The following is a 25260-nucleotide window of genomic DNA, read 5'->3' on the forward strand; positions in this document are numbered from 1 at the left end:
TAAAAAACCTTTTGGCCCCTGAGACAGGTCACGTCAACACACTGCACTTGTATTTGTTTAAACATTTCTACAACTGCTCTTTACATTTAGTTTCTCAGCTTTCAATCCCATTTCAACACTTTGATCTACCTCTTAAGAAAATGTGTGTCGCTCTCTCACAAAGATTTTCTCCGTGAACATATGATTTTTCAGCCGTTTTTTTTCGAGGGCATTTCTGTTTCTGTGAGATAGCGGCAGAGGGTTGAGGCGGAGAGGCAGCGTGAGACGAGCGTCGGAATCGAACCTGACACGATGCGATCACAGTTTTTTTGTTGTGTGCCTGCACCACAAAGCCCCGGTTGTAAAGAGGAATTTGCTGCGGCACATTACTGAATCCTTACAACTCCAAACAGGGTTGAGGGCCTCACAAAGAACTTCACCCGTCCACACACAGCGGCGCGGTGGCACCAGATGAGTCCGTGGCCCGGCCATCAGGAACCACACGGGGCTCCACATCCGACTCGAGGACATAATGGGACATTTGTTCAGAGGAATATGATTATGAAAGATGTGGAATTTGAGAGAAACAGAAGTGTAGTTGTGATGTTATATCAAAACTACAATCACTGCCCCCGAAGTCGGCCTCGTGCGAGCTGATTGGCTCCAGCTCTTTTGAAACGTGCTTCACAATCACCGGCTCATTCAGCTCTGTGGCCGCTGACGTCCAATCACAATCATGCAGTCAACCGCCCGGATGATCAAACCTGACACTAACTGTAACTGTGCTGATTCGAGTACCGATCCAATACCAGTGCATTTAAAAAACCATCAATTAACATATATTACATGTATTTGAATAGATCTGGCTCCAGCAACTTCTTCTTCTTCTTCGTGGCAGTAAAGCACAACTGCAGAAGAAGTGATTTAACTTTGAGGAGCTGATTGAAAACATTTCCTGTGACCGATCAACCTGTTAATTGCATATTTAAGTGTATGTTTGATAACTTGAAGACACCAGTTGCAGGGGCCTTTTGCATCCTTCGCCATTGCTTCGTGTTTGTGCTCCTCGCTGTCACGCGTCTCCTGCAACCGGCTGATTTCCCTCAGGGCATCAATAAAGTGTCATCAACATTTTATTCACTTGACTGATCAAGCCATGTTTGATCTGCTCTCTGCAGTGCATAAACACTCTCCGACTGTCTCGCCTCTAATTGAGCTCGAGTGGAGCCTCGTGCGCGAGTTTAAATCACTTCTCACCAACTCTGCAATTAAATTCAGGAGACTTCCGGCTGAAAGAAAGAAAAAACTACTATCTACTATGCTGGCAGCCTGTTCACGCACTTCTCTTCTTTCAGAGCAGAATAGTTGTATTTTTTCCAATTGGATCTCTACAAATTTGGAACGAATCTCGTCAGTAGCTTCAATTTGTTTCCCCCTCACTTCCTCTGTGCTGCTGCTTTGTCTCCATTTCTAACTGCAGGACCTCGAGCTCCAAATCCAGTCACTTCCATTCTCTCCCAGTCACTACCCAACCTGATTGAGCCGCCCACGCTGCTGCCTCCCACACTCGTCCCCGAGGGAAGGACGCACACTGCTGAGAAGTTTGGGAGAGGGAGACTGAGAAGCAGGACAGCTGGTGTGTAGGACTTCAGTAACACAATAACACTTGGCATTGTATGGTAAATCATCCAATGGGAGGCTCGTGCCAGGCTTCAGTCGGACCAATTTACGGTTCCGTCTGCAGGCAGAGATGGAGAATAGGTGAGGAGGAGGTGCTGGGGCAGCACTGAACCCGACGACACTGCAGAGGAAGTGAGAGTGGCTGCTGGTGAATCTGGGGCTCAGAACAAAGACAGCTCGGCCACAAACTGTTCTATCGCTTCTAGAGTTCAGCTGGTGACAGAAGGAGGTCGATAATAAGTTAAAGATAAGTTTGGAATCAACTCTCCGTGGATCCACAAGTTGATATTCCCCCCCACTGCCGTTAATAAGTAGTAAACAAAGACGTGTGTATTAAAAATGAATGTAGACTCCGAAGTAGAGCCAATGCGGAAACGCCTTATACCTGCATTCTCTCAAATGACCAGCAGATGGCGACTCCACTGACAAATAATGTCCTTATTTAGTAAATGATTGTCCCACTTAGAGTCAAATAGACAATAAATCATTGTATGCTTTGAGGTGTGGATACCATGTGATTGCCAGCTAGTATCGTCCAATCGGTGTAGCTGTATGTGTCAGGCTCCACCCCCTGCTCCTCCATATATGGTTACCTCTCAGCTCTCAGCTTTAAAACGACAGGTCACAAACCAGTAAGTGACATCCCAGTGGGTTTGCCGCGTTGGCAGTAATGGAAGCCCACTCAAAACAAACAATGCTCCTCATTGTTTGTTCCAACTCTTGAAACAAGCGTCCTCTGTGTGTGGTCGTGTAAATAATGACTTTCAGGAAGTAGTATAATGTTGTAATGGCGCCGTAAAACTTATTGAGGACATAAGGGCTGGCTGGGTGAACAGAGTGTGCGACTTTGACATTGGGGACATCTGTTCACATCCAGTCTCCTGCCAACAGGCACAATGGATTTCTTTTAATTGTGATCATGATCCTCTCCTTAAAGTCTCCAAGTTTTCTGACGACAGGGACCAGGTAAGAAGCCACTTGGAAACTACTGCAGCAGGCATCTGAAGATCTGCTTCTCATGATTTTTGAAAAGTCAAACTTACATTTGATTTACAAAGACTAGTTTGGGGTATTTCATGCCTGTTGTGTCAGGATGAGGGGAGAGATACAGGGGAAGATGTGTAGCAAAGGGGTTTGATTCTGACCTTTGGATTTCCTCTAAGTACTATTTGTAGATTTCTTTAGAAAAGTTAAAGAAAATGTAATATGTTACTAACAAAGAGAAACTAGAATGCCAAGGCCTAAAAGTTCCCTTATGAAACTTTTAAATTCACTAGATCCAGATTTATATTTGAGTATTCACCAAATTGCACATCATGAATACGTCTGATTTCTTTACTCAAGATCAAGGAAATTGATATATCCCAATATTAAAGAAAGTGAGAAATAAATTCAAGGATCTGCCCCCGTGATCCAGATCTGCCCCAAAATGCAATGGCTTCTTCTTTGACCCATGCTTCATTCTCCAAAAATCATATGAAAACAAAACCTCCTCACAAACCAGCACACGTACAGACTAAAAACCTGCTTGAAACCAAAGTCATTATCCATCTTTACACAGAGCCTTGCTGAGCGCCTGCTTCCAGCCTCACCGTCTGGGGCGACCGGAGAGGAGCCGGCTGGAGAGCTCACTCGAGGAGCTACAAGGTGGGAGCAGCGTTTCCCGTGCGACGTGCCTGGAGCCCAGTTGAGGAAGTTTGGAGGAGGCACTTCACAGGGGAAGAGAAACCAGTAGGAGCCTCACTTCCAGCTGTCAGAGAGCTAACGCTGCGTTTTGGGACCGGGGCCTGTTCCTCCTTCAGCAGCGAGGAGTGTGACAGCTGCAGAACTCCCTCAGCCAGGTATGCCTCGGAACTCTTGATGAACGTGTGAGGCGTACACACTCCGCAGACAAACACTGGCTGTGTTCCCCTCCTGCCCATTAATATTACATGCGGCAGACTGTGGCATAATGTACACTCACTTATCATTGATTTGCTCCTGCTCCTTCTATCCGCCACCCCCCCTCTCCATCAGTCCCCGCTGGGGTTTGAGATGTTAACCTGTAAATAATAAAAGTTTGGAGCTGCTGGTGACATTTGCCACTTGTGAAGGAGGAGGGGGGGAGGGAAGAGCAGGGAGGGCTGGAGGGGAAAGCTTGATGAAATTGAGCCCTTTCCTGCATCATGAATATTTCCCACATCACCAGGAGGACGCTGGGACTTATCGGAGCCGTTTGCACCCGGGCTGCGGCGTAACTCACCGTCCCCCCGGCGGGAAGAAGAAGCTCGAGTCCGATCGGTATTCAAACAATCTGCAGGACATTAAAATGGACGAAGGGGGGGGGGGGGGGGGGACTCAGAGGGGCCGGCTCCACGTGCACGCTCTCAATCTGCTAAGTAGGTGAGCTGCTGCTAGCGTCGGTGAATTACTCAGTTGTTGTATCGCTGCAGCAGGAAGAAAATTTAAAAAAAGTCCTGGATGAGAGAATGACCTACATAATGACGAGCAGAGCTTTTATGGAGTGACAGCTGCTCTACCTGCCACCCTCACCTTCACAGAGCAAAGGGACTCGTCAATAAACCCAAAGACTAATGAGTGTCATTGTAGTTTATAGGGTAAGAGAGCGGCTGCCATATTAAGCACACCCTCAACAGCCAATTTATGATTTTTTTTTTTTTTTTTAGCTTATCCAGCACTATTGTGGCTCTCATCATTTTTCTGAGCCACCCGCTGGTCCCGGTGGACTTGGAGTGGAAAGTGTCACTCACTAGAAAAACTTTACCAGGTGAAGGGAGGGAGGAGGGGGGGGGGGGGGGGGAGAGAGAGAGAGAGAGAGAGAACAGACTACTTCCTCTCTTCCAGCAGCGGTGCCAATGCCCAGGTGCTCTTCTCAGGTGCTAGGCTATGCAGTTTGTCTGAGTGAGAGAGACAGGTCTGTGTCTGGCGCTCCTATCATCTCGGGCTGCTCTTTGCCTTGGTGTCAGCGGAGTGAGCCTTCCTTCCTGTCAGTCTGCCGGAGCTGATGATGAATTATAAAAGGGCCTGCTCTCCCAGAGAATACAGATGTTTGCACACACACACACACACAAGACACACACACACACACACTCGTGCTGGATGGCTCTACACACTGAAAAGCCTTATCGCGCTGGCGATACAGTCGATGGAGAACGAGGACTTATTGTGCAAGCTGAATGAGGAAGCAGGGGCTAATTAACTTGAATGGAAACACGTTTGGCTTCTTGAGCTTTTCATCTCGTGTGTTTTCACCGTTTCCCCGACTGCTGATCTCCATATGCATATTTTTAAACGAACTATCAGAATGCTCTTAATGACTGGAGGACAATTAGAAGAATCACAACAGTCCGGTTGAAATTCCTGTTCAGGTGGTGAATGTTAAATAGCCTTGTTGTAGTGAAGTGAAGTGAGGACCCCCCCCCCCCCCCCCTGCAGGGCAGAGTGGGCACTCGACACACAGGCTTCGTTCTTCGGAGCCCCTGCGGTCGGTTTAGAGCCGGCGCCGTGCAGACAGACCGTGAGACGGAGGCAGTGAGCGGCCGCCGCCTGATTGGTCGGCCACCTCCTTCTCATTTAAGAGCAGACAGAGGGTTGTTTTAATTGAGACACTGAGGAAGAGAAGCGACGCACTAATAAACAGGTAATTATGCAACTCCCAGCTCCGCCACAGCAGATTGTGAATCCATTACGGCCTCTACGCAAAAATAAAATAAAAACGCCTCTTCCCTTTTTTCTTCTTCTTCTTCCCTTCACTGATTTTTTTTGTTATCTTCACTCGAGTGGTACGCAGCCTCCCCGTGCACGCAGACCTCTTGTGGGGGGGGGGGGAGAGTAAAGCCCTCCACGCAAAAAATTCATAACAATTAACCATCAATCAGACTTAACCTCCGGGGTCGTGGTAAGTACTCCTGGCTCCGGGAATCTGCCTGCCAGATTAACACAGTGACAAAATGTGCCTGTACATGTCAGCTAATCCATTTATTTATTCAGCTTTCTCCCAGACTGTCTGATTAATCGCTCCCTCACCGCGGACGGAGGGAACGAGCGAGGAGACGGAGAGAAAGCTGCTCTGCTCGGGGTTGTGTGTGTGTGTGTGTGTGTGTGTGTGTGTGTGTGTGTGTGTGTGTGTGTGTGTCCACTGAGCGGCAACAGATTCCCCCGAACACACAGTTGACTGAGCATCAAAGCGTAGTTTGCAGGAGCGTATGTAAACAGCGATGTGAATGTTTAGAGAGATTTGATAAACACCTGCACACATCCCCCCCCCCCCACCCCACCTGAAACAGACACCCTTCTTCTCACCACCCACACATCCCAGTTCAGAGAGCCTCGCTAATTCTTTAAGAAAGTTTGATTCTTACCTTGAGTCGCGATGTAGTGGTTCGGCCTGTGGTAACCCTGAGAAGAAAAAGAGAAGAAGAAGAATAACATCAGATCACTCTCCTCCTACTCGTGAGAGATGATTCCTCTTTAGAAAACACACCCTGACTTTGATATGTAGTTTTCTTCACAATAAAGTTCAACACTTGCATGCAAATTTTACATCCATCCATCCTTCTATTATCTATCCAAGCCGACACTGGCCGAGAGGCGGGATGCATCCTGAACGATTCGCAGGACTGACATACAGACACTAACAGACCATTCACACCTACAGACACTTTCACTTATACAAGTCGTGTTTGCAAAATGACAAAATCCAACCCAGTGTGAGTTTAGAGATGTGACAATCTTTGTGTCTGCATGAGCACCAGAGGGAAATGAATTAATGAATGCATCCAGCTCTGCAGAAAGATTTGACCCGTTTATGAAAAGCATCTGTCACTACGTGGTGGTCAGTGTTGATTCTGTGTTGGTGGCTACAAACACATCAACGTATGGATACTGAGAAGTGTACTAGTATATTTTAAGTGTAGCTGGTCAGAGAGCATCAGTAGAGTCGGCCGTCCTTCAGATATCATATCACGAAGAGAATGTGGCCACGTCGTGATCAGATCTCAGGACGCAATCGGGTGCATTGGTGAATTATTGATGTTGATACCAGATTTGAACTTTGAGTCTCCAATTGTCTTTGGACTGGAGGAGAAGGGACAGGGGGTGGACACGCAAACTTCACACAGAGTGGGATTTGAACCCTCTTGCTGAGAGGGGACATTACAAACCACTGCCCCACGTCTACATGATACCGAATCCCAGTTGACAGTAGCTGCTGTCTCAGCTGCCAAAATTAACTCACTGCTCAGGAATTGTTTGCTGCTCAAGAAACATCGTGAGTCACACAATGAGGCTAACCAGCTACTGTACTGTACAACCCCCCCCCCCCGCCTTCACTTCTTTGTTTCAAGATCTGCCCGAGCGACTGAGAGCCGGCTGGTGATGGATGCTGCTGCATGCAAGACGCACAAACACTCTCCATCACGCTCTCTCTGTATATGCGGCACACCTCTGGAATCTGCAGCCAAAAGTGGTGATAATCCCCCCCCCGATACGACTAACAGCACTGATCTTCACAACAGGCCTCTAGTCTCTGGGATTACTCTAATCCCTTCAAGTTTTTATTTGTCCAATTCCTTGTCTTCTCTCCGGAGATATGAGGCAGGAAACAAAACATAAGGACTTAAAGGCTCTTCCCTCAGTCCTGCCTCCTCTTGATTGCCCCCCCGTCCCCCCCCCCCGTCCGCTCCAAACTCCCCACCCACCCCCTGCTGCTCTGCTTATCTCACTCATATTCAATTTAACTTGGACCGTGATTAACGCTCCTGCAATGACGGGAGGAAGACACAAAGGATATTTTCCCCTCACTCTCTCCCTCTCGCTCATCCACGGGGCTCCTTCAGCTATTCAGCTGTCCTCCATTTTTAATGACTTCTTTATCTCTGGACTGAGTAGGAGATTTGTTTGTGCTTTCATGTATGTTCTGTCAAGTAGAGTGGAGGCCCAGTACGCCGTCGGATTAGAGAGGCAGAGACAGAAAGAGAGAGGCGGGGCCCTGACAGTGACTGTCAGGTGAGTAGAGCTTACTATAAATGAACTCGCAGCTTTTAATGAGCATACTGCATTAAGTGCATCAGTGTGTTTCTGCCCCACAAAGAGATAAATGCAGAAATGTCAATGTTGAAATTATTAATTGAGCAGGCTTTGTTTCCAGGGATGTGCAAATTACCAGAGGAATTGAGTATGTGCTCTGCTCTCCATTCTTTTCTTTTTGTGCCGCATTGCCTATTACAATCATCATTTACATTAATTCATTCCAGTAACAGTGGGGTGTTGAATGTCTAAAATATGCAGCATGGAGTGCTTTTGCCTGCGGGCATGAATTTGTATTTTCAGCCTGAATATCATTTCATTAGACGGCTCACTTCTGCAGGTCGGGGGCCAAACGCATCACCTGGAAAAATGCATTTAAATACTAATGATTTGCTTTGCCGAATGCATTTAGGAGAAAATTAAAAAGTAAGTGCTGTCTCTATAGGTTTCTGCCCCAAAACGTAACATCCTTATGAATCTCAACCTGGAATCTCGACCATGATGAAGTGTGTAACCGCCCTGAGGACCTGGACCTTCAGGGCAGCTTCGTGCATCAGTTGCTTTCTGGTGATTTTAATGTTATGCAACAAAACATAGCAAGTGCAGCATCAACTGAACTTAACAGAACATTGTTGTGAGCGAATGGTGTCTAGTAGATCTTATAATCGAATAAAGGTTTAAGATTAATAAATATATATATTGTTTTTTCTGACTTTAGTTTTTCCCCCAAACCAAAAAGACCATTAACCACTGCTGCAGGATGCTGTGTGCCTGACTTTGCATATTCCTCAATAAAATAGTGTTTAACCAAGCAGCAGGTCAGGAGGGGCCCACTGCTCAGATCTGCCCCAGGGCTCCATGCTGGATTAATCCAGCACTGAGGACGGATGGGTGGATTCACAAAGTGGGAGACGGGGGTTTGAGTCCCAGGTGTTTTTTTAGTTTGAGGCTATAAAAGGAGGTGGTTTGGGTTTCGGTTAAATATTGACCAAAGTCCACACTTCCCCCTCAGGTTACATTGTTTGACCAAAACCTCAAATCGATCAAAAGATGTCATTTAAAGTTTTGTGATTTATCTACGAGCGACAGGGTTGAAGACGCCTGAGTCACATGACTTCTGTGCATCTTTAAAATGTCCTCACCTCGATACATCACCTCAGTTTAAAGAGCACAACCCCAGTGAAACTTCTCCTCGCTCCTCGTGTGCACACAAACCGAGCTCTGCAGGCGACAGGCCATTAAAATATGTTTCCTTGCCTCCTCGACGCTTATGAAAATACTCAATCAGCTGCGGGAAGAGAAACACACCCGGCCGGCGCTGCTTACTCGTACATGACTGGAAATAATCGGCAGTATAATAGAGTACAATAACAAACACTGTGGGGAATGTTCCACGCAGGAGAGTTTATTGGGCAGGACAAGCTTTCAGATGGGTTAAAAAGCTTTCTGAAGAGCAAAAACATCATTACCCATCTGCCTGCATTTCCACTAAGTACTTTTCCAATGAAGCCGGCAGAGCAGTGGAAATCCTTTTCAATCAGGGCCCTCTTTAGTATGCGTATATTCTTATCTTATAATGGGGCCCTCTCCATTGTGAGAGCCGTCTCCGCAGCAGCCCCATTCGCGGCATAATGGACCATAAACCGAATAGTGGGAAAGGTAAATAATTTAAGCCCCCTGCATTTACTGTGGCACACCTTGCATTATGAATTTATGTTTGAAGGCGTAACAAGAGATTACAAATTACCACATTAGAGGGGCGGGCGTGCGGTGGGTTGGTGGGGGGGGGGGAGACGGAGGGGGGGAGAGAGAGAGAGAGAGAGGGAGTTCTCTCCTGAGCACAAAACCACTTAGGGAGTCAGGTACATCACCAGCCCATTACACATGGAGTGGAAGCATCTGCTCCAAGGGGCCGATGAGCTGCTCTGATTGGTCACATCCTGCTACTAACACTGCTATTAACAGCAAATCAGGTCGGATCAGGGGGTTCCATATTGTCTGAGTGGAGTGAGAGATCCGTTTTTAACAGGAGGCAATGTCTCACGCCACCTTTTAATGACTTCTACTCACTGTTAAGGCAATGCTAAAGTCGCTAAAGTGCATGTTAAAAGCTGCGCTGCAAGTGCTCTCCTGTGGTAAGAAGTGTAACTAAACGACTGCACTGTCGATTAACTGGTGCATCTCGTTTGATTCTATAGAAGAGGTTGTCCCGTCGAGGAGGAGGAGGAGGAAGTATCCTGGTAGAGGATGAAGACCAGTGGTGCTGAGGCTGCGCTGCAATGTTTCCAGGTCGGCTTCAACGGAAAAGAGGCTGAATAACCTCTGAAGAAGAAGAAACCTCTCAATTCTATTCCGTTTTATTTGTTAAGCGCCCAAATCATAATCTCAAGGCCCTTAAGATAGTTCCCTCAACGAGCAGCACTTTGGCTCCTTCCTCATTAACTGGGAGAAACCTCTGGAACCAGAGTCAAAGTGGGCGACATCTGCCTCGACCGTCTTTATCATGTAAATCATCTTTGACACCAGAGATCACGGTTCGTGCTCCACTTACAACAAGCAGTTAACACTTGTTTTTATTGACAAGATAGAAGGCGTGAAGTGGAGAGAGAAAGGGGGAGGGGGGGAGAGAAGGGGGGGGGTCTAGAATTTATGTTTTAATATGAACTGCTGATAATCTCCCTTAAATTATCCAGAGCAGCTGTTTGTGAGAATAGAAATGTCTACTGAGTCGGTAGCTGTGGACAAATCTCCGGAGTTTCTCCTTCCAGCCCCCGAGTATAATGTCCGAGTGAGTCTCTGGAGATTCTCCGGAGGATCCACAGCGAGTGAGTGGGCGAGTCGATGTGGGCGTGTCTAACAGGCGACTGATGAACGAAGACGACAACTCGGAAAAACAACGACATTTAAGCTCTTTTAGCGAAGATGCAAGGACGACAAGAGACCAAATAACAAACCCTGTAGCAATAGAAATGAATTAATGAATCAATGAGGTATGAGGAGCTGTTGAATCTTATCTGATAGGATAATTAAAAAGCAGAACAATGACTCTTCTTGCTCTGTGTCTTTGCTTTTAAACTTTAATTTCAAGGTAAAACAATGTTTGCTCTTTGTGCGTCAAATACTCTGCTTCTGATTCTCATTTGTTTTCCTTCTGGAAATGTTGTTCAAAGAAAAACAATGAGCCCAGTTCCCCGAGTCGACTGGTGTCTCTCTGCTCCCACCAGGCGCTGTCACTCTCTGATCCTTATTCCTCTTAATATATCCAACGAATACAGTGGTACAGCAGCCGTCTAAAGTTGAATAAAAAGCCAACATGTGCGTGTTTGAGTGTGTGTGTCTCTCTGTGTGTGTGTGTGTGTGTGTGTGTGTGTGTGTGTGTGTGTGTGTGATGGGTCGGGCAGCGGGGGATGCTTTGTCCCTAAGGCCCCCCCGTGACGGCGGCACCAGCGCCCTCTCCCTCCCCGAGAGGAAGCGCAGTGACCTTTGCGTTGGTGGCGCGGTCGGTGTGTGTACTTACATCAACGTAATTTGCATTAATGTAATCGGAGCTCTGTTCCCCCTCCAGGGCCTGCAGCCTGACACGGGAGTGATCATCTGGAAGAGAGGCGGGGGGGGGGGGGGGAAACCAGCTCTGAATTAATCATATTAACAAGGACATCAGGAGAAGAAACGGGGGGAGAGGGACACAGAGACAGTAAAACACAGAGAGCCAGTGGTGACGGACGACTGGGAGGACGAGCACACTGGTATTAAAAGTTTGGCTCAATTAAAAGAGACAATGAAGTCATGTGACTGAGTGCGTACGACAAACACAATGATGCTCATGTCCGTTTAAAACCATGAGGATTTCAGGGTAATTATTTATGAGTGTGACAGATTTAAATATGGTTTCTTACTGGTTTTCAGTTTTCTCCAGTCGCTGTTTGGGAACTGATAACCTGTGACTACATGTAGCTGAGTAGCGTGATGTGGCCTGAGCTGTAATATTTGTTTTAATTTAAGAGGTATTCACTCTTAGTGCAATTCAAGTAAAAATAAATTGTATTTTCAGGATTGTAGAAGCTTCCTTCATTGGTAAATATGTGAAAATTATGCAAAAAATATTAAAATATGCCACAACAGATTTGAATCAGGCCATAGAGTGATAATGACGGATTTGTACCCATATTCAAATTCTACATTTGGAAATTTGCCTTAATCAGTAACGAGGAAACATCCAAAAATTGACCTTCAAGATTTTACAGTTGAGGGTCAAATTGACATTTCAGCATTAATTGGCAAAAATCTGCATCTCAGCTCGAGTTTGAAGACTAAAGACGAGTGAAATGAAATTTATACATTTTTATAAACACCGCCGAGGCTCCATGTTATGTGCCATATGCCGAGCGGCTTATTTCTCATAACTTAAAAGACGCTGCGGGGAGATGAATATAAAAGTAGATCGGAAAGGTCAGAGCTGCTCTTGTTGGCTGATAATAAAACTCTGTTTGAGCAGCTTACAGTTATCCAGAGTCACGAGGCTGGCCAATAAATCAGACAGAAGAATGGGAACAGAAATTCATGAGCGCTGAGGAGGTGCTTTGTACACACATGCAATAATATTCCCATATCGGTTCTTCATGCGGTTCTCATCCTTCTTGGCAGAGTCCCATGGCGCCGACTGTCCTTCAAAAAAGCTCTGAAAGGAGAGAAAACAGAGAACAGAGAGGGGGGGGGGATGAAACACGGTGTCATGTGTGAGCACTGTAAATGATAACCAGACTAAAGAACACTGTCTTCCTTTTTCAGCTCCAAAAGAGGAAGGGAACACTGCAACAGAAAAGCAAGACGCAGAGAGAGAGAGAGAGAGATATTCACATCATTATGAGACGTGAAACAGGGGAGGGGGGGGGGGGAGGGAGGAAGCTGTGTCAAACAGCAAGTGCCATTAGGGCCGAGGCAGCGGGAGTCACGCTCAAACCGTTCCCCCCTGCGACTCTCCGCCAGGCGGCTGTCACTCCGCCTCGTCTGAAGAACTCAATCAGCTCGACGCCGGGAAAAATAAAGCCAGCTCATCGTCTGCAGATCAGAAACCGCTCGGCTCAGATTACCCTCATGAAATATGTATCACCTCTCACTGGGGAGTTTTCCATTCTGATGGCACACCAGGCACAATTAAGCCAAATTATGAAAATACATCTCCACTGCCAGTCCACCGCTGTTCGGCAGGGGGCAGGGGGCCGGGGGGGGGTGGGGGGGGGGCTGGCTCCGAGCAGACGGCTCTGGACAAAAACAACTTATTGTTCTGGCTTTTTGTGATCGTCGGCTAATGCACATTTGAAAAGTCAGCCGATGCATTAGAATGCAGAACCCGAGTGCAAATCAGGATCTGAGAGCGTTGATGGAAGGTTGGACTGATTGTTTGGAGAGATCCTCCGGTGTGGTTCGCCCCGTCTGAGGGGAGCCGGACACTCTGTCGTCAATCATCCCCGCTCTCCGACTTGATGGTTTCATCCGTCTCAGCGCCCGTGGCAGCCGGCGGCCATTTGTCTCGTGAATAAAAGGCCTTTCCAGACACCTCACAAGGACAAATCCCCATATGAAGTCCTAAGGATTGGTGACTTCCCTGAGAAACAGCTTTTATATGCTAAAGATCCGTCTCATCCGTCCTGTGGAGACGGACGCTTGTCTCAGGGACACGTTACACAGGCCTCTCCTCCTGCATGTCTGGAGTAAACGCTCGGGACAATGTCGTCCTCTCTGTCCCTCTGAAGGAGACGAGTCTCACATCCGGCTTCTGATGACGAATCATCCTCAATCTGAAAAGGCGTCAACTGGAAACTTTATAATCACTTCCTCCTGAACCGAGTGACCCTGCCTGTCTGAGAGGCCAGAGACTCGTTCATCCTTCTGTTTGAATCCTACAGTCTGAGAAACATTACTGTGCTGAAGACGTTTGTGTCCAAAGAGAGAGAAATGTGAGTTTAATGGCTACACCCCCACACTGGGAATAATTGGTTACCTGACAGAGATGGAGAAACAACGGATGGCTCCGCATGTGAAAACCATTCTGATGAAAAAGGTCTGTGATGTTTTTTACAGTGTTTTTTTGTTTTCAGTGAATCTGCGGGAAGTCGTTCACCATCCACAAATGATTCCCATTGGCCCAGATCCAGCTTAGTGTGCTTTTAATTACAGACTACCTGCTGTACTCCGGTCCCAGCACAGTGTGTCTGCATCGCACAACACTTTCTCTGTACACAACCAGGAAACAAACCTACACACGGCAACAACCGAGCGCTCAGCACACACACAGAGGAAAAGTGAGAACAAAAAAACACCAGGGTTGGTAACACAATTAATTATTTTGTGCGAATTTACTCCTGAATTGAACTAATCGACTCGTGTGTGGTGTGAGAACAGGAGACTCATTCAAACCAGACTAGTGCTCATTCGTGGGAGGAGCCTAATCCACTGAAACCAGCTGAAAACAAGTGAAATGCGATGACATCATCACATTTGATCTGATGCAGTTGGAAAGTTGTTTTCTGTTTCCTGTTTTTCAAACTGTGCGTCAATGTGCAAAAAGAAGAGAAGAAATTTAGACATGCAAAATGTTTTGTGTTAGTTTGAATGAAATATGTTTTTTATAAAGCTTTTGAAAAGTTCAAACCATGAGTGTGGCCTCCACGGTGTTTTCAAATTTCCAGATCATATCAGTACGTGGTTGGTTTGGTTTCATGATAATAAAACATTTGTTGATTTCTGAGAATATAAACTCTAGTCAAGTATTCTTCTTCCAAACCATTCAGATTTCATGTTTTTCTCATTTTAGTAACTCTGGTTGCATTTTGTTTTTTAAATATTCTTTTGAAAAGCTTTGTAAAGAAACATCTGAATCTGTGTGAGCTGTGAAGTGTTTGTGGATCTCACACTTCCTGATCAAGGGGAAACATTTCACAGTGACATTCTCAAGACAAGACAGGACAAGAGTTAAAAGATAAAAACAAAATGTCACTGCTGAACACATTGCATCATCCGTACACTGTCAGATAGTTTGGTAACTTTAAAAACTTCTGTTGGTAAATGTTCCCTTTTTTCAGATCAGATCAGTTTTATTTTAAATCCCACAGGGCTATAAATTCATCCAAACAAGCACAATCAATCTGTCAGGTTTGTGATATCATCTGCAAGTCTAAAATAATAATAATAATAATAATAATAAAAAACTTGGAAATAACCAAAAGTTTGAGCTTACCTCGTTTATCTGATCCAAAGTTAAACGTAAAGAATAACAAGAAGCATGGGTCGGAGAGAGATATAGTACAGGGTAAGTTAACAGGTTGCACGAGGCTCCATAAGTCTTATCATCAGAAATCAGAGAAACGGTTCAGAAGGGCGTTGACCTGAAGACAGACTGATGTAGAGGAGACAGCAGAGCAACACAACACACAAATTCGTCGCTCTAGCCGAGAGAGAACGAGCTCCATCGCAACACTATGAGCATCTCACAGGACTTTTCTGTTTCTGTTGGACAGCTACAGGTGACAGCAGGGCGGGGGGTGGGGGGGGGGGGGGGATCTCTGGTTGTGGTATTGTTTCCTCTTGATTGACGGTTAAGTGTTCGTACAGACGCCGGTCGCGTGAACCCAAAACCCCTCTATCCATAATGGATCAGGCCCGGAGGGCGGCCCACAGCACTCAGGCCCTTCACTGATCTCATGCTGCAGGTAGCAACGGGAGGCTGCATTATTTAACTCTGCAGTCATGAGGGGGACGTGGGGAGTTAATTACTGATAAATCTGGCTCGCACACAGTGAGACTGAGCGGGGGGGAAGATGAAGAGAGGGAACAGGGAAAAGCAGGAGAGGAGTGCGGGAGGTGTGGATAAGTGAGTTACAGGGAAAGACATTAAGAAAGAGAGAGAGAGAGAGAGAAAGCACAAAAGAGGGGAAAGGATATGAGCCGAGAGGACGGAGAGAGAGATCTGATGAAGGTTGAGAAAAGAGAAGAAGAGGTAGTTGGATGTTGATAAGGGAAGATGATAAGGAAAGGTGATAAATATGAAAGTTAGTAAGTATGGAAAAAAAAAAGAGTAAAGAAGCCCTATCGGTGAAGAGATGCCGGGCGACGAGAGATGGGAAGATGCAAGTGATGCACATTAGATGTTTCTCCAAAGAAGGATTTATGAAGTATCGCTCGGAGCCAGACGGCTGCAGCCTGGCGTCGGGGTGAGACGGGGCTGCCTGGTGTGGAGCTGAGGGATGAAGAGGAGGCTGGAGGGCCGCCAAGCCCTGCCAGCCTCCCGCTCTGATGAGGGGAAATGAGAGTGATGCTCTTCTGGGGGGGTTCTTTTGTTTTGGTGTCAGCGAGCGGCCCGGTGTCACGTTACGCTGCCGCGCTGCTGTGCGACAACTGTCTTGAGATCAGCAGCAGCAGGTCGCCGGTGTCTAATCGGACCTGATACAGATGAAGGAGGGGACGGGGGGGGGGGGGAGCACGTGGCGAGAGAGGGGATTTATTCTTTTTGGGCAATTCATGTTGTCTTTGAGGTGTGTGGGGGGGGGGGGGGATGCACAGTCGCTGCAACACTACAACACGGAACAGATGAACAACAAAACGAATCACACACCGTAAACACACTGGGACGGGGCCACATTAACAATTTATCAATAAAAGTGCATCTGGGGAGAAACAAAACAGATCTGCTGTGCAGTGCAAAACAGACGGCGGGGGGGGGGGGGGCAGACAGAAAGAGCGGGAGACAGACAGAGAGAGAGAGAGAGAGAGAGAGAGAGAGAGAGAGAGAGAGAGAGAGAAACACAGATGAAGCCTCGTTTTTAGATTGATCAACATCTCCAGTCCATCACAGGGCTTTATCTGAGTTTTGGGACCTTAGGCAGTGGGGAGGGGACAGGGGGGGGGGGACGGGGACAGGGCGTCCTACCTCGTACTCCTCCTTGAAGCCGTAGCCCTCGGAGCACTTCATCTGGGTGATGTGCTGCAGGAGGTCGGCCACGCGGATGGCCGGGTGCAGCTGACCCGTCTGGTAGGGCACGTCCACCGGCTCCCTCTTCCTCAGGGAGTGGGACTGCACCAGGCTGCTGGTGTCGCTGCCCATGTTCTGGCTCTCGTCTGCGGGGGGGGGGGAAGACACAAGCGCAGAGACACAAGGCCGGGACGGGTCAGGACGGAGACCAACCTCACACGGCTCATTAGCACAACGTCATAAACACACATACGGGTGACATGATGCTTGCAGCAGTAAATGTCGTTTTTTTAATTTTTAATTTTTATGAGTTTGTCGTGGAGTAAAAGTTGAGTTGTGGGATCAGGTGCCGGCTCCTCCACCGGATCACATCTCACTCACAACTGTGGCCATTTGACAGATGGCCCATTATCTCATTTACTGTGAAGCATTATGTCACCACCCCTCCAGATTGACAAACAACTCTCTGCTAGTAATCTGTTTGTTATGGATGGTCATAACAACACAACATCATTGAGTAATAGGATGAGTCATGTGGTGAGAAGGTTCAGGTCCATCTGTCTCAATGTGTGGCTGTGACATCAGAGGCCCCACTGTACCCAGCCATTAAAGAACAAGGCTCTTTAAGCACGGCACTCTCTCTATGAGCGTTTAACATGGCGACTGTCAGAATCCAAAATGCACCAGTGGCCCTCAGCAGAAGAGCGATTGTTAAATTTCACATGAGGATGCTGTAAAAAAACAACTTTGTGTATTTATTCCACTGGCGGTACAGTATGCTGGTTTGGGCTGCAGCTCAGTTGTGTATTTTTTTTTCTTTTCTTCCATACTGTAATCCAGTCAGTGGCAGACATGAGGCACAGATGCTGTGGGGGGGCCAGCGGACGATGGAGGGTGTCCAGAAACATGGAGGAAGAGGAGGAAGAGGAGGAGGAGGAGGAGGAGGAGGAGGAGGAGGATGTGAGGGGGTGCGGTGGGGCCACAGTGAGCATGTTGCAGCAGGCACCGTCAGAAGCATCACAGACACAGCGTGGAGTCAAACCCCCGCCACCCAGTCTCCTCCCACCCCCCCCACCCCGCCCAAAAAACAAAATTCAAACGAAATAGGAAATCATACCTAAAAAAAGAAAGAATAATTTAAAAGAACAACAACCCAGGAGGGAAGCGGAGATGGGTGGAGAATGCATGGGGGTGAGTGATGCTGCCATGGGGCACTGGACGTGCTCTGACCATGCTAGGCTAATGGTGGCTTGGTGGCACGGTGCAGAGGGGGGGGGGGTGAAATGCTAACATGTCCACTGGTCATGCAAAGAAATGTCGTAATGTCAGAAGCAGCCTCTCCCTGCCGGCCTGCTCTCTGAGTCACACACCACCTCCTTCCCCCAAACCCAGGGCCCACTTGGGGAAACTTACCATTAATGGGCACTTTTTAGATAGCAGATACATAAGAGGTTATGTATGTAAAGAGAAAGAGAGGAGAAGAGAGAGGAGAAGAGGGGATAAGCAACAATACAGCATGAGATCCTGTTACAGTGTTTTTAGTTTTTTTAGAGCTACGCTACAAGGCAAGATCACATGATCACATGCCTCCTCAGTCCAAAACCGCCTAACAGGTAGAAAGCCTCGTCAAGGGGTGGGGGGGTGGGGGGGGTGGGGGGATGTCGAGTGGATGGATGGGGCCATTTTCAACAGAGCAAGACAAAAGTAAAAAAAAAGAACAAAACAAGGAAGTCATGGATTTCAGGGGAGAAAACAAAAAGGTGGAGAACTCGTTTTGGAACGAGCTGTGATTGCTTCAGATCGATCGGAGCCAATTATATCTGAGTGTCCTGATATTCTGAATTGCCGTAATTATATTTGCATGAGCTGGCGGTGACACCTGTATTTACACCTTGTGTTTTAAGATTCTTTAAAAAAAAAAAAAAGCGACGAGTAGGGGGCGGAGTCAAAGAGACGCCGCCGCTCGGCGATCTAATCAGTTTTGCTGGTTAACCTGAGCTGATGAGACAATTCTGTGACTGAGCGCGTCACAACCGAGAGCACCTAGCCTTTCCCGGCTGCCGTGATCTCATGTTAATTGTCGCACGCTTCATTAAAGCACGGAACTAACATAAGCAGCTGTCACCACCACCGCGGCGGCAGGCGCTGATGAAAGACGCCTCTCGGAGTTGCTCTCATGTGCGGCGGTGGTTTCGGTGAAGCCGGTGCCGAGCCGCTCGCTGCGTCTGTTTCTCTCCGTGGCCTCGAGTTCTGAACTGTTTCAGCTCTGGTGCCCCACTTAGCTCTGTGCTGCTGCTAGAGGAGCATCCAGCGCCGCTCTGCAGCTGCTCCACAAAGGGGGGCCGCCGATAATTAACCAGAAGAAACAAAACGCTTTTTTATTATTCTATCTTATCACCGAGTTAACGCTAAACAAAAACAACAAAGTAGGTCGACTAGCAGTTAGCCGAAGGCAGGGGGGGGGGAAGTGACTTTAAAAAGAATAATAGAAAAGGTTGTTGTTTTGTGTGTGTGGGGGGGGGGGGGGGGGGGTGGGAGGAGGAGGAGGGAGGGGAGTTGAATGCGTAGTGAGGGGGAGGGAGGGGGAGGGCGGCACAGCCAATGCTAGACGTCCATTTTTTTGGGGGACAATTTTTGGCTAAGACAGCGTTTTCTTTTTTTCTTTTTTTTAAGTTTCCGTCTCAGTGCCACTGCTGTGCGACTGGAGCCTCGGCAGAGAGCGGGGGGGGGGCGACCTCTGACCCCCCGCAAACCACCGCCACCACCACTTCTGACCACCCCCGCCCTCCCCTCCCCTCCCCTCCCTAGACACTCCCCCCACATCCAGTCCACATGTCCGTCCATGCATATGAGAGGTCAAACACGGACGTGACATCACACGCACGACACGCAATGCGGATGGGATGGAGTGAAGCCAGCCTCAGCCCAGGGAGAGCCTCTCGTTTGACGGGGGGGGGGGGGGGGGGGGAAGGAGGGAGGGAGGGAGGGAGGGAGGAGGGAAGGAGGGAAGGAGGGAGGAGGAGGAGAAGCAGCAGGCAGGTATGAAGGTGAGGAAGCCATCTTTTGTAAAAGAGCCAAACCAAAGAACTCAAAATGGGTAAAAAAAAAGAAAAGAAAAGAAGAGTGTGCTTTTTCTTTTTCTTTCAAATCCTCACAGATATATGAATGTCATGTAACTCTGTCATTTCACCGTTAGACCGACTGTAACAGTATAAATCATCAACAGCAAATAGGAACAAGGGAAACGTGTCTCACCTAGGATGGCGGTTGGCACAAAGGGATCTGCTCATACCCCCCAACACACGTGCAGGTGACGGAGGAGGAAAGAGAGTTGTGGTTAATAAAAAGAAGCAAAAGACAAAAACCCACAGAAAAAAACAACAGCAGCAAAAACCCACAGTTTTTATTTCTTGTCGAACTCACACGGCAAGAAACTTATCATGGTTTTCTTGGGAAAAAGCCAATTATACAGTCAGTTTAGTTGATTAGCAAAAAAAAAAAAAAATCTCTCGCTGCCCTTTGCTCCATCTAATCAATGAGCTGTGATCTGAATACATGAGACACACAATTACGGATTTTATTTGGAGAAATTGAAGCTATAATTGACGAGCTGAGTTCCACTCGCTTATGAGCGGAGTGAAAACTCATCTAAAGTCAATTTATCTCTCTTCTCATTAGTGGAATCTGTGTCTAATTTGTTGAGCACATATGAAAACTATGAATACACGTCGCACATTAACGCCTTACACTGTACTTCACACGGAAAAAACAACATAATTAACACTTTTATTGTGTGTATTCAACGCACTTCTTCCTGTAGTGATGTGGTGAACTCCAGTGTGTGTTTACCTGGGTAGTAGGCGTTGGTGGGGATGGAGGCAGTCAGAGTGTTGGCTTTGGGCAGCGTGAAGGAAGAGGGGGATGAACCGGCTGCAGACAGAAAGGAGAAACATCAGTGCATCAAGAGTGGAGGAGGTTTTTCAAACTAAAATACACCTTTTATATTCCTGTCGTCTAAATGACACTTAAACATTTCCGTCTCTAAACTGAGGAGAAAACATGTTTACTCAGTTCTCCTCTGGAAAGTTGTGTGTTTTTTTTTTTTTGAGTGCACACTGTGGCACTTCCGATCTCTGAGACCTTGAGCAAATCAAACTGTTACAATCAGATGAGAAAATGTGTTTCTTTGAAATTTGAGTGAATGGATCCTTCACATGCAGGTAAAGACATTTAGTCTGAAATCCAGCTTTTTATTACATTTTTAATTTTGCCTTTGTTAAGCATCCTTTAAACTGCCCTCACCACACACATGCACGGTTTCCCACTTTGCTGCACAAAACGGTTTGACCTCTCATTTTGTCAATTTCACAAAAGTATGAAGATGCTCAGAAATCAAAACACAGCCTGAATGACAGAGGAGCTTTTAGAAATGTACAAATGTGCCGTCATCACCACCCGGAATGTCTTTATGGAACATTTTTCTAAAGAGCAAAAAAATTTAGTTTCACAAATTATACACACATTTACACAAATACAAAAGTAAGTTACATTTTTGCTTGTATTTAAGGAGGTTAATAAAGAAAGTAACATATTTCTGAGGGTTTCTGCATTTTATTTTCAGATGTTTAATCTTTGATGTGTTCACGGTCGTTAAAATACTCAAATTATTCAGTTTTGTGTTACTGAGCTTTATGTCTAAAGTTGCTGAACATTATGCAGAATAAACAAGAATAATGATAAAACCATAGGAGTAAAGTGTTTTGTGTGTTTATATTGAAAAGAGTTTCCAAGTATCTAACTCGTAAAATAAAGTTTTTACGCGTTTATTCTTCTTTTGGAACTTACATCGTCAAGAATAAGACTGAAACTACCACTTGTTTGCATCATCAGTTAACTTACTTGCTTTACTTTTCAATAAAATTGTCAAATTCAGCCCAAGTTGACACTTTTAGAAACCCAACAATCCACAATTCAAGTGTATTTAGAAAAATTGCAAATATTTAAATATGGAACAAGTGATTTTTGTAGTTATTGGATCAACTAATAAGTTCTAAAGAGTACACGTGTAATCATTAGAAAGCAGAATAATCCCTGCAGGGTTTTACTGTATGTTAATGAGTTGTGAACCAACAAATAACTCAGTATTTTTTTATATATATATATTCTATAAATACTTGTCTTAAGGACGTTACATTTTTTTAAAGGAAAGGGATTGAAGTGACGATTTCCATGTGAAATTTGTATCCACAAAATCCGGATCTATAGCTGCAGACTTGGTGCAGTAAAAAGTACATCAGTATGAAGTAGTACTTAATAGAAATGGTAAAGAAGAAAGTATTTGAGTGAGTTCCCACTGCTGCCGGGTATCGCCTGCACCCGAGCTGCAGCATTTACAGTCAGCTGTCACTAACAGGCTCCGTGGTTGTGAGCTCAGTTCGTTCAGCCATAATGTTTTGAGGCAAAATGACACTATCGACAGGCTCATGAGGTCACAGCGAGCAGGATGGAGGTCAGAGCATTAACATCACTCTGACAGGCAGAGAGGGAGAAGTAATGCATTTAAATCATTTACGCTGGCAGACAGATTTGAGCATCCACACTAACAGACAGTTAATCAAGGTCAGAGCATCTTTGGGGCTCATCCCCTGCAGGGGTGCGGAGACAGAAGCTGCTGTGCACTTTTAATCTGATGGTTTTTTTCCCCGGGATTATACCAGGTCAAGCCCCGGGTGCAGATTTAGCCGAGCTGTCGATCAGCAACGTATTAGGTTTTAACCTGGGACGGAGGAAATTAGTGGGTTATCGCGGCGGAGCCCATCGAGTATGTGTTGTGCGTCTCCTCGGTGAGTTGGAACCAGAGCTGGGGCCGGCTTCCTGCTCGTGTTCATGTTTATTGATAAGCTCCGAGGTCAAGATTGGGATTTTGAGATGTCCTCATTATTGATCAAGATAGCAGACTCGCTCCGGGCCATTAACAAGCGCTTACACAATTATTACCAGGGCTGACCAGCGCTGGTGCAGAATCCACAGAGTCAATCATTTATGAAGTTTACTTTTATCTCATTTAACAGAAATTAATGTTAAAACAGACAGAACCACCCCCCCACCGGGAGCTTCCTGTTGAAGAAAAGAAAAATCGTTTTTCCAAAAATGATATCAAAGCCTTTTCTGTCAAATGAAAGGAAATTTGTGTTCAACTGTTTTGAAGAAGCTGTTTCTCCAGCAAACCACTGGCACCAGTAACTGCAGGTAGGATTTCAAAAAGCTACAAAATTACCATCAAACCATTTGCATGGAGCGAATAAAGTCTGATAGAGGAACAGCTCTTCATTAAAAATCCATTTTCAAAAACAGATTTATGCAACTGGTTGTGATAAGGGATCATGATAAACCCAAAAAAATGTAATAGTCATTCTGCAAATTTAGAGATTTGTGTCGGGAAACGTCAAAACAAATGTGAGTGTGTGACGCGAATGTTCACTTTGAAAACGACAATTTAAAACCGAGGCTGAGTTTTTAGGTTTGCCCCCCCCCCTGAGCATGTACCTAATCCAGCGTTCAGCTTGTCCCAGTGTGACCACTTCCTGTGCAGCCAAGTTTGAATTCTGTCTCACCTGATCAAACCAAATAAATTGCCTCCAGCCGACCCTGTGTGTGTGTATCTCCGTGTGTGTGTGTGTGTGTGTGTGTGTGTGTGTGTGTGTGTGTGTGTGTGTGTGTGTGTGTGTGAGGGACCGTAGAAAGCCAGGTATAAACCGACGCCGGCCGGTCTTACCTCGACCGTTGAGCGTGAGGTTGCACTCGCTGCGACCGGTGAGCGTGAGCGCACACTCGCTGCGTGTGTTCAGCGTGTTCAGCGTGTGGCTGTGTGTGTTCAGCGTGTGGCTGTGTGTGTCCATGAAGGACAGCGCCTCGTCGCAGTTGGTGCCCTGCTCCGTGTAGCTCTTGTCCATGGAGTTGACCATCACCGTCATTTCCTGCCGGGTGCTGTTCAGCGTCTCCTTGCGCTTCTTGGCCAATTTCCTTCACGGCGAGGAGGGGAGAGGAAAAAAAACACACAAAAAACACACACAATCAGACAAAAACAACAATGACTGCACTCGAGTGGATCTGGTATGATACTGGTGGTGATGACTCATGGAGGTAATGAGTTGGCTGCAGAGCTAATGGGCCCCGGACTGTGGTCACATTAAGGTTTATTAGGCTCCAGATGACTTTTTCCCAGCGAGGGGAACATGAATCCTTGAGAAAGTGGAAAGGTGTGACACTCTGACCCAGTTACATCAGAGGCCCTGATGGTGTAAAATTAGCCGCGTGTTCCGGGGGGGGGGGGGGGGGGGAGGAAGAATAGGATTTGCGAACGCTGAACTGAAACAGTCAACCTGCTTTTTATTGACCTACTTTGGGTTGATGTGCCCGGAACCTACAAACTATCTGCTCCTAATCAAACAGCATTAAAGCCCCGTGCAGGCGACACAAACACACACACACACACACACACACACACACACACACACACACAGGAATGTGCACGTGTGTGTGTGCGTGCAGACGCCGTCAGGAGATGGACTTTCATGTTAAAGCAGCTGCTGCGCTCACACGTCACCTGCTGGCTTCATTTCACCGACTCACACCGGAGAAACAGAATCAATCACGAGCGCCTGCAAAACATTCCCATACAGAGAATCCTTTCATTGATGTTGTGTGTTTTTTGTGTTGCCTCCAGTGTGTAGTGTGTTGCACTCTGCTCGGTCCGGACTGAAATGTATTCCACTCAGTGGATTCCACATCAATAGCTGTCGATTCATGGTCTCCAGAGGATGAGTTGAAATTATTTATGTCAGCAGGTCAAAAATATAACTTCAATTGTTTGACTTATGAACTTTAACGACCATATATAATCTATAAATATCATTATCTTTAAAGACTGCTGCATCAATACAGCACCAACGAGCTGATATGACTGTAGATTATCAGTCGGTTATGTTTTGGTTACTCGGTGGAAGGATCAAGACAAAGGGGCCAATCCAGAACGTTGCAAATTTAGATTTCAAATGACATTTTCATAATGTATAGATCTTCATGAAATAGATCACCTGTTAGTCAGTGACATTTATATGCAGCTGGATTGAACTGAGGGGCCTATTGGGCTTCGGCAGAGGTTTGCACTCTTGTTCCAGTTTGATTGTTGGTCGTTTTTTAGCAGGATTAAGCAAAAACCACAGATTTCTACCAACCCCTTTTTTGGAAGGATGGAATGAAAAATCTTTCTTTTACATGGAGGATTGTTCGGCCTTGGAGATGCATTGGTGCTTTGTAGCTGTATGATTCAAATTAGTTTTAAGTGTCTTCTTTTCTCCATGTGGCACATTCATGTGAAAATGTTGAATTTGCTCATCTCCTCCTGATTCTATCAACTTTGTTTTCAAGTGTCTGACGTGAATCTCTGACATCAACCTTCACCTCTGACCTCCTCCAGGAAGGAGTCAAATAATGCATTGCATTATAACTCTGAGGACCACCCCCCCCCCCCACCCCGCTTCCCATATTTCCACATAAGTTGCACAACAGAAAAAAATGGCAAACAGCTTGAGCCTGAACATCCT

The 25260-nt window shown here is 46.4% G+C and overlaps 1 protein-coding gene across 1 annotated transcript in view; it reads right to left on the minus strand.

The window, feature by feature from the left end:
• Positions 1-25260, minus strand: part of LOC128454507 (receptor-type tyrosine-protein phosphatase mu) — a 127007-nt gene that overhangs the window by 13969 nt on the left and 87778 nt on the right. Inside the window, exons 20-28 of the mRNA XM_053437921.1 lie at positions 23430-23677; positions 20504-20584; positions 19910-19936; positions 18068-18079; positions 16613-16800; positions 14924-14932; positions 12277-12364; positions 11204-11280; positions 6021-6057 (exon numbers count right to left, since the gene is read on the minus strand). Of these exons, the coding sequence (XP_053293896.1) occupies positions 6021-6057; positions 11204-11280; positions 12277-12364; positions 14924-14932; positions 16613-16800; positions 18068-18079; positions 19910-19936; positions 20504-20584; positions 23430-23677 (767 nt within the window). The remainder of the gene's footprint in view (positions 1-6020; positions 6058-11203; positions 11281-12276; positions 12365-14923; positions 14933-16612; positions 16801-18067; positions 18080-19909; positions 19937-20503; positions 20585-23429; positions 23678-25260) is intronic.

The sequence above is a fragment of the Pleuronectes platessa genome, chromosome 13, assembly GCF_947347685.1.
Source record: "Pleuronectes platessa chromosome 13, fPlePla1.1, whole genome shotgun sequence".
Lineage (NCBI taxonomy): Eukaryota > Metazoa > Chordata > Actinopteri > Pleuronectiformes > Pleuronectidae > Pleuronectes > Pleuronectes platessa.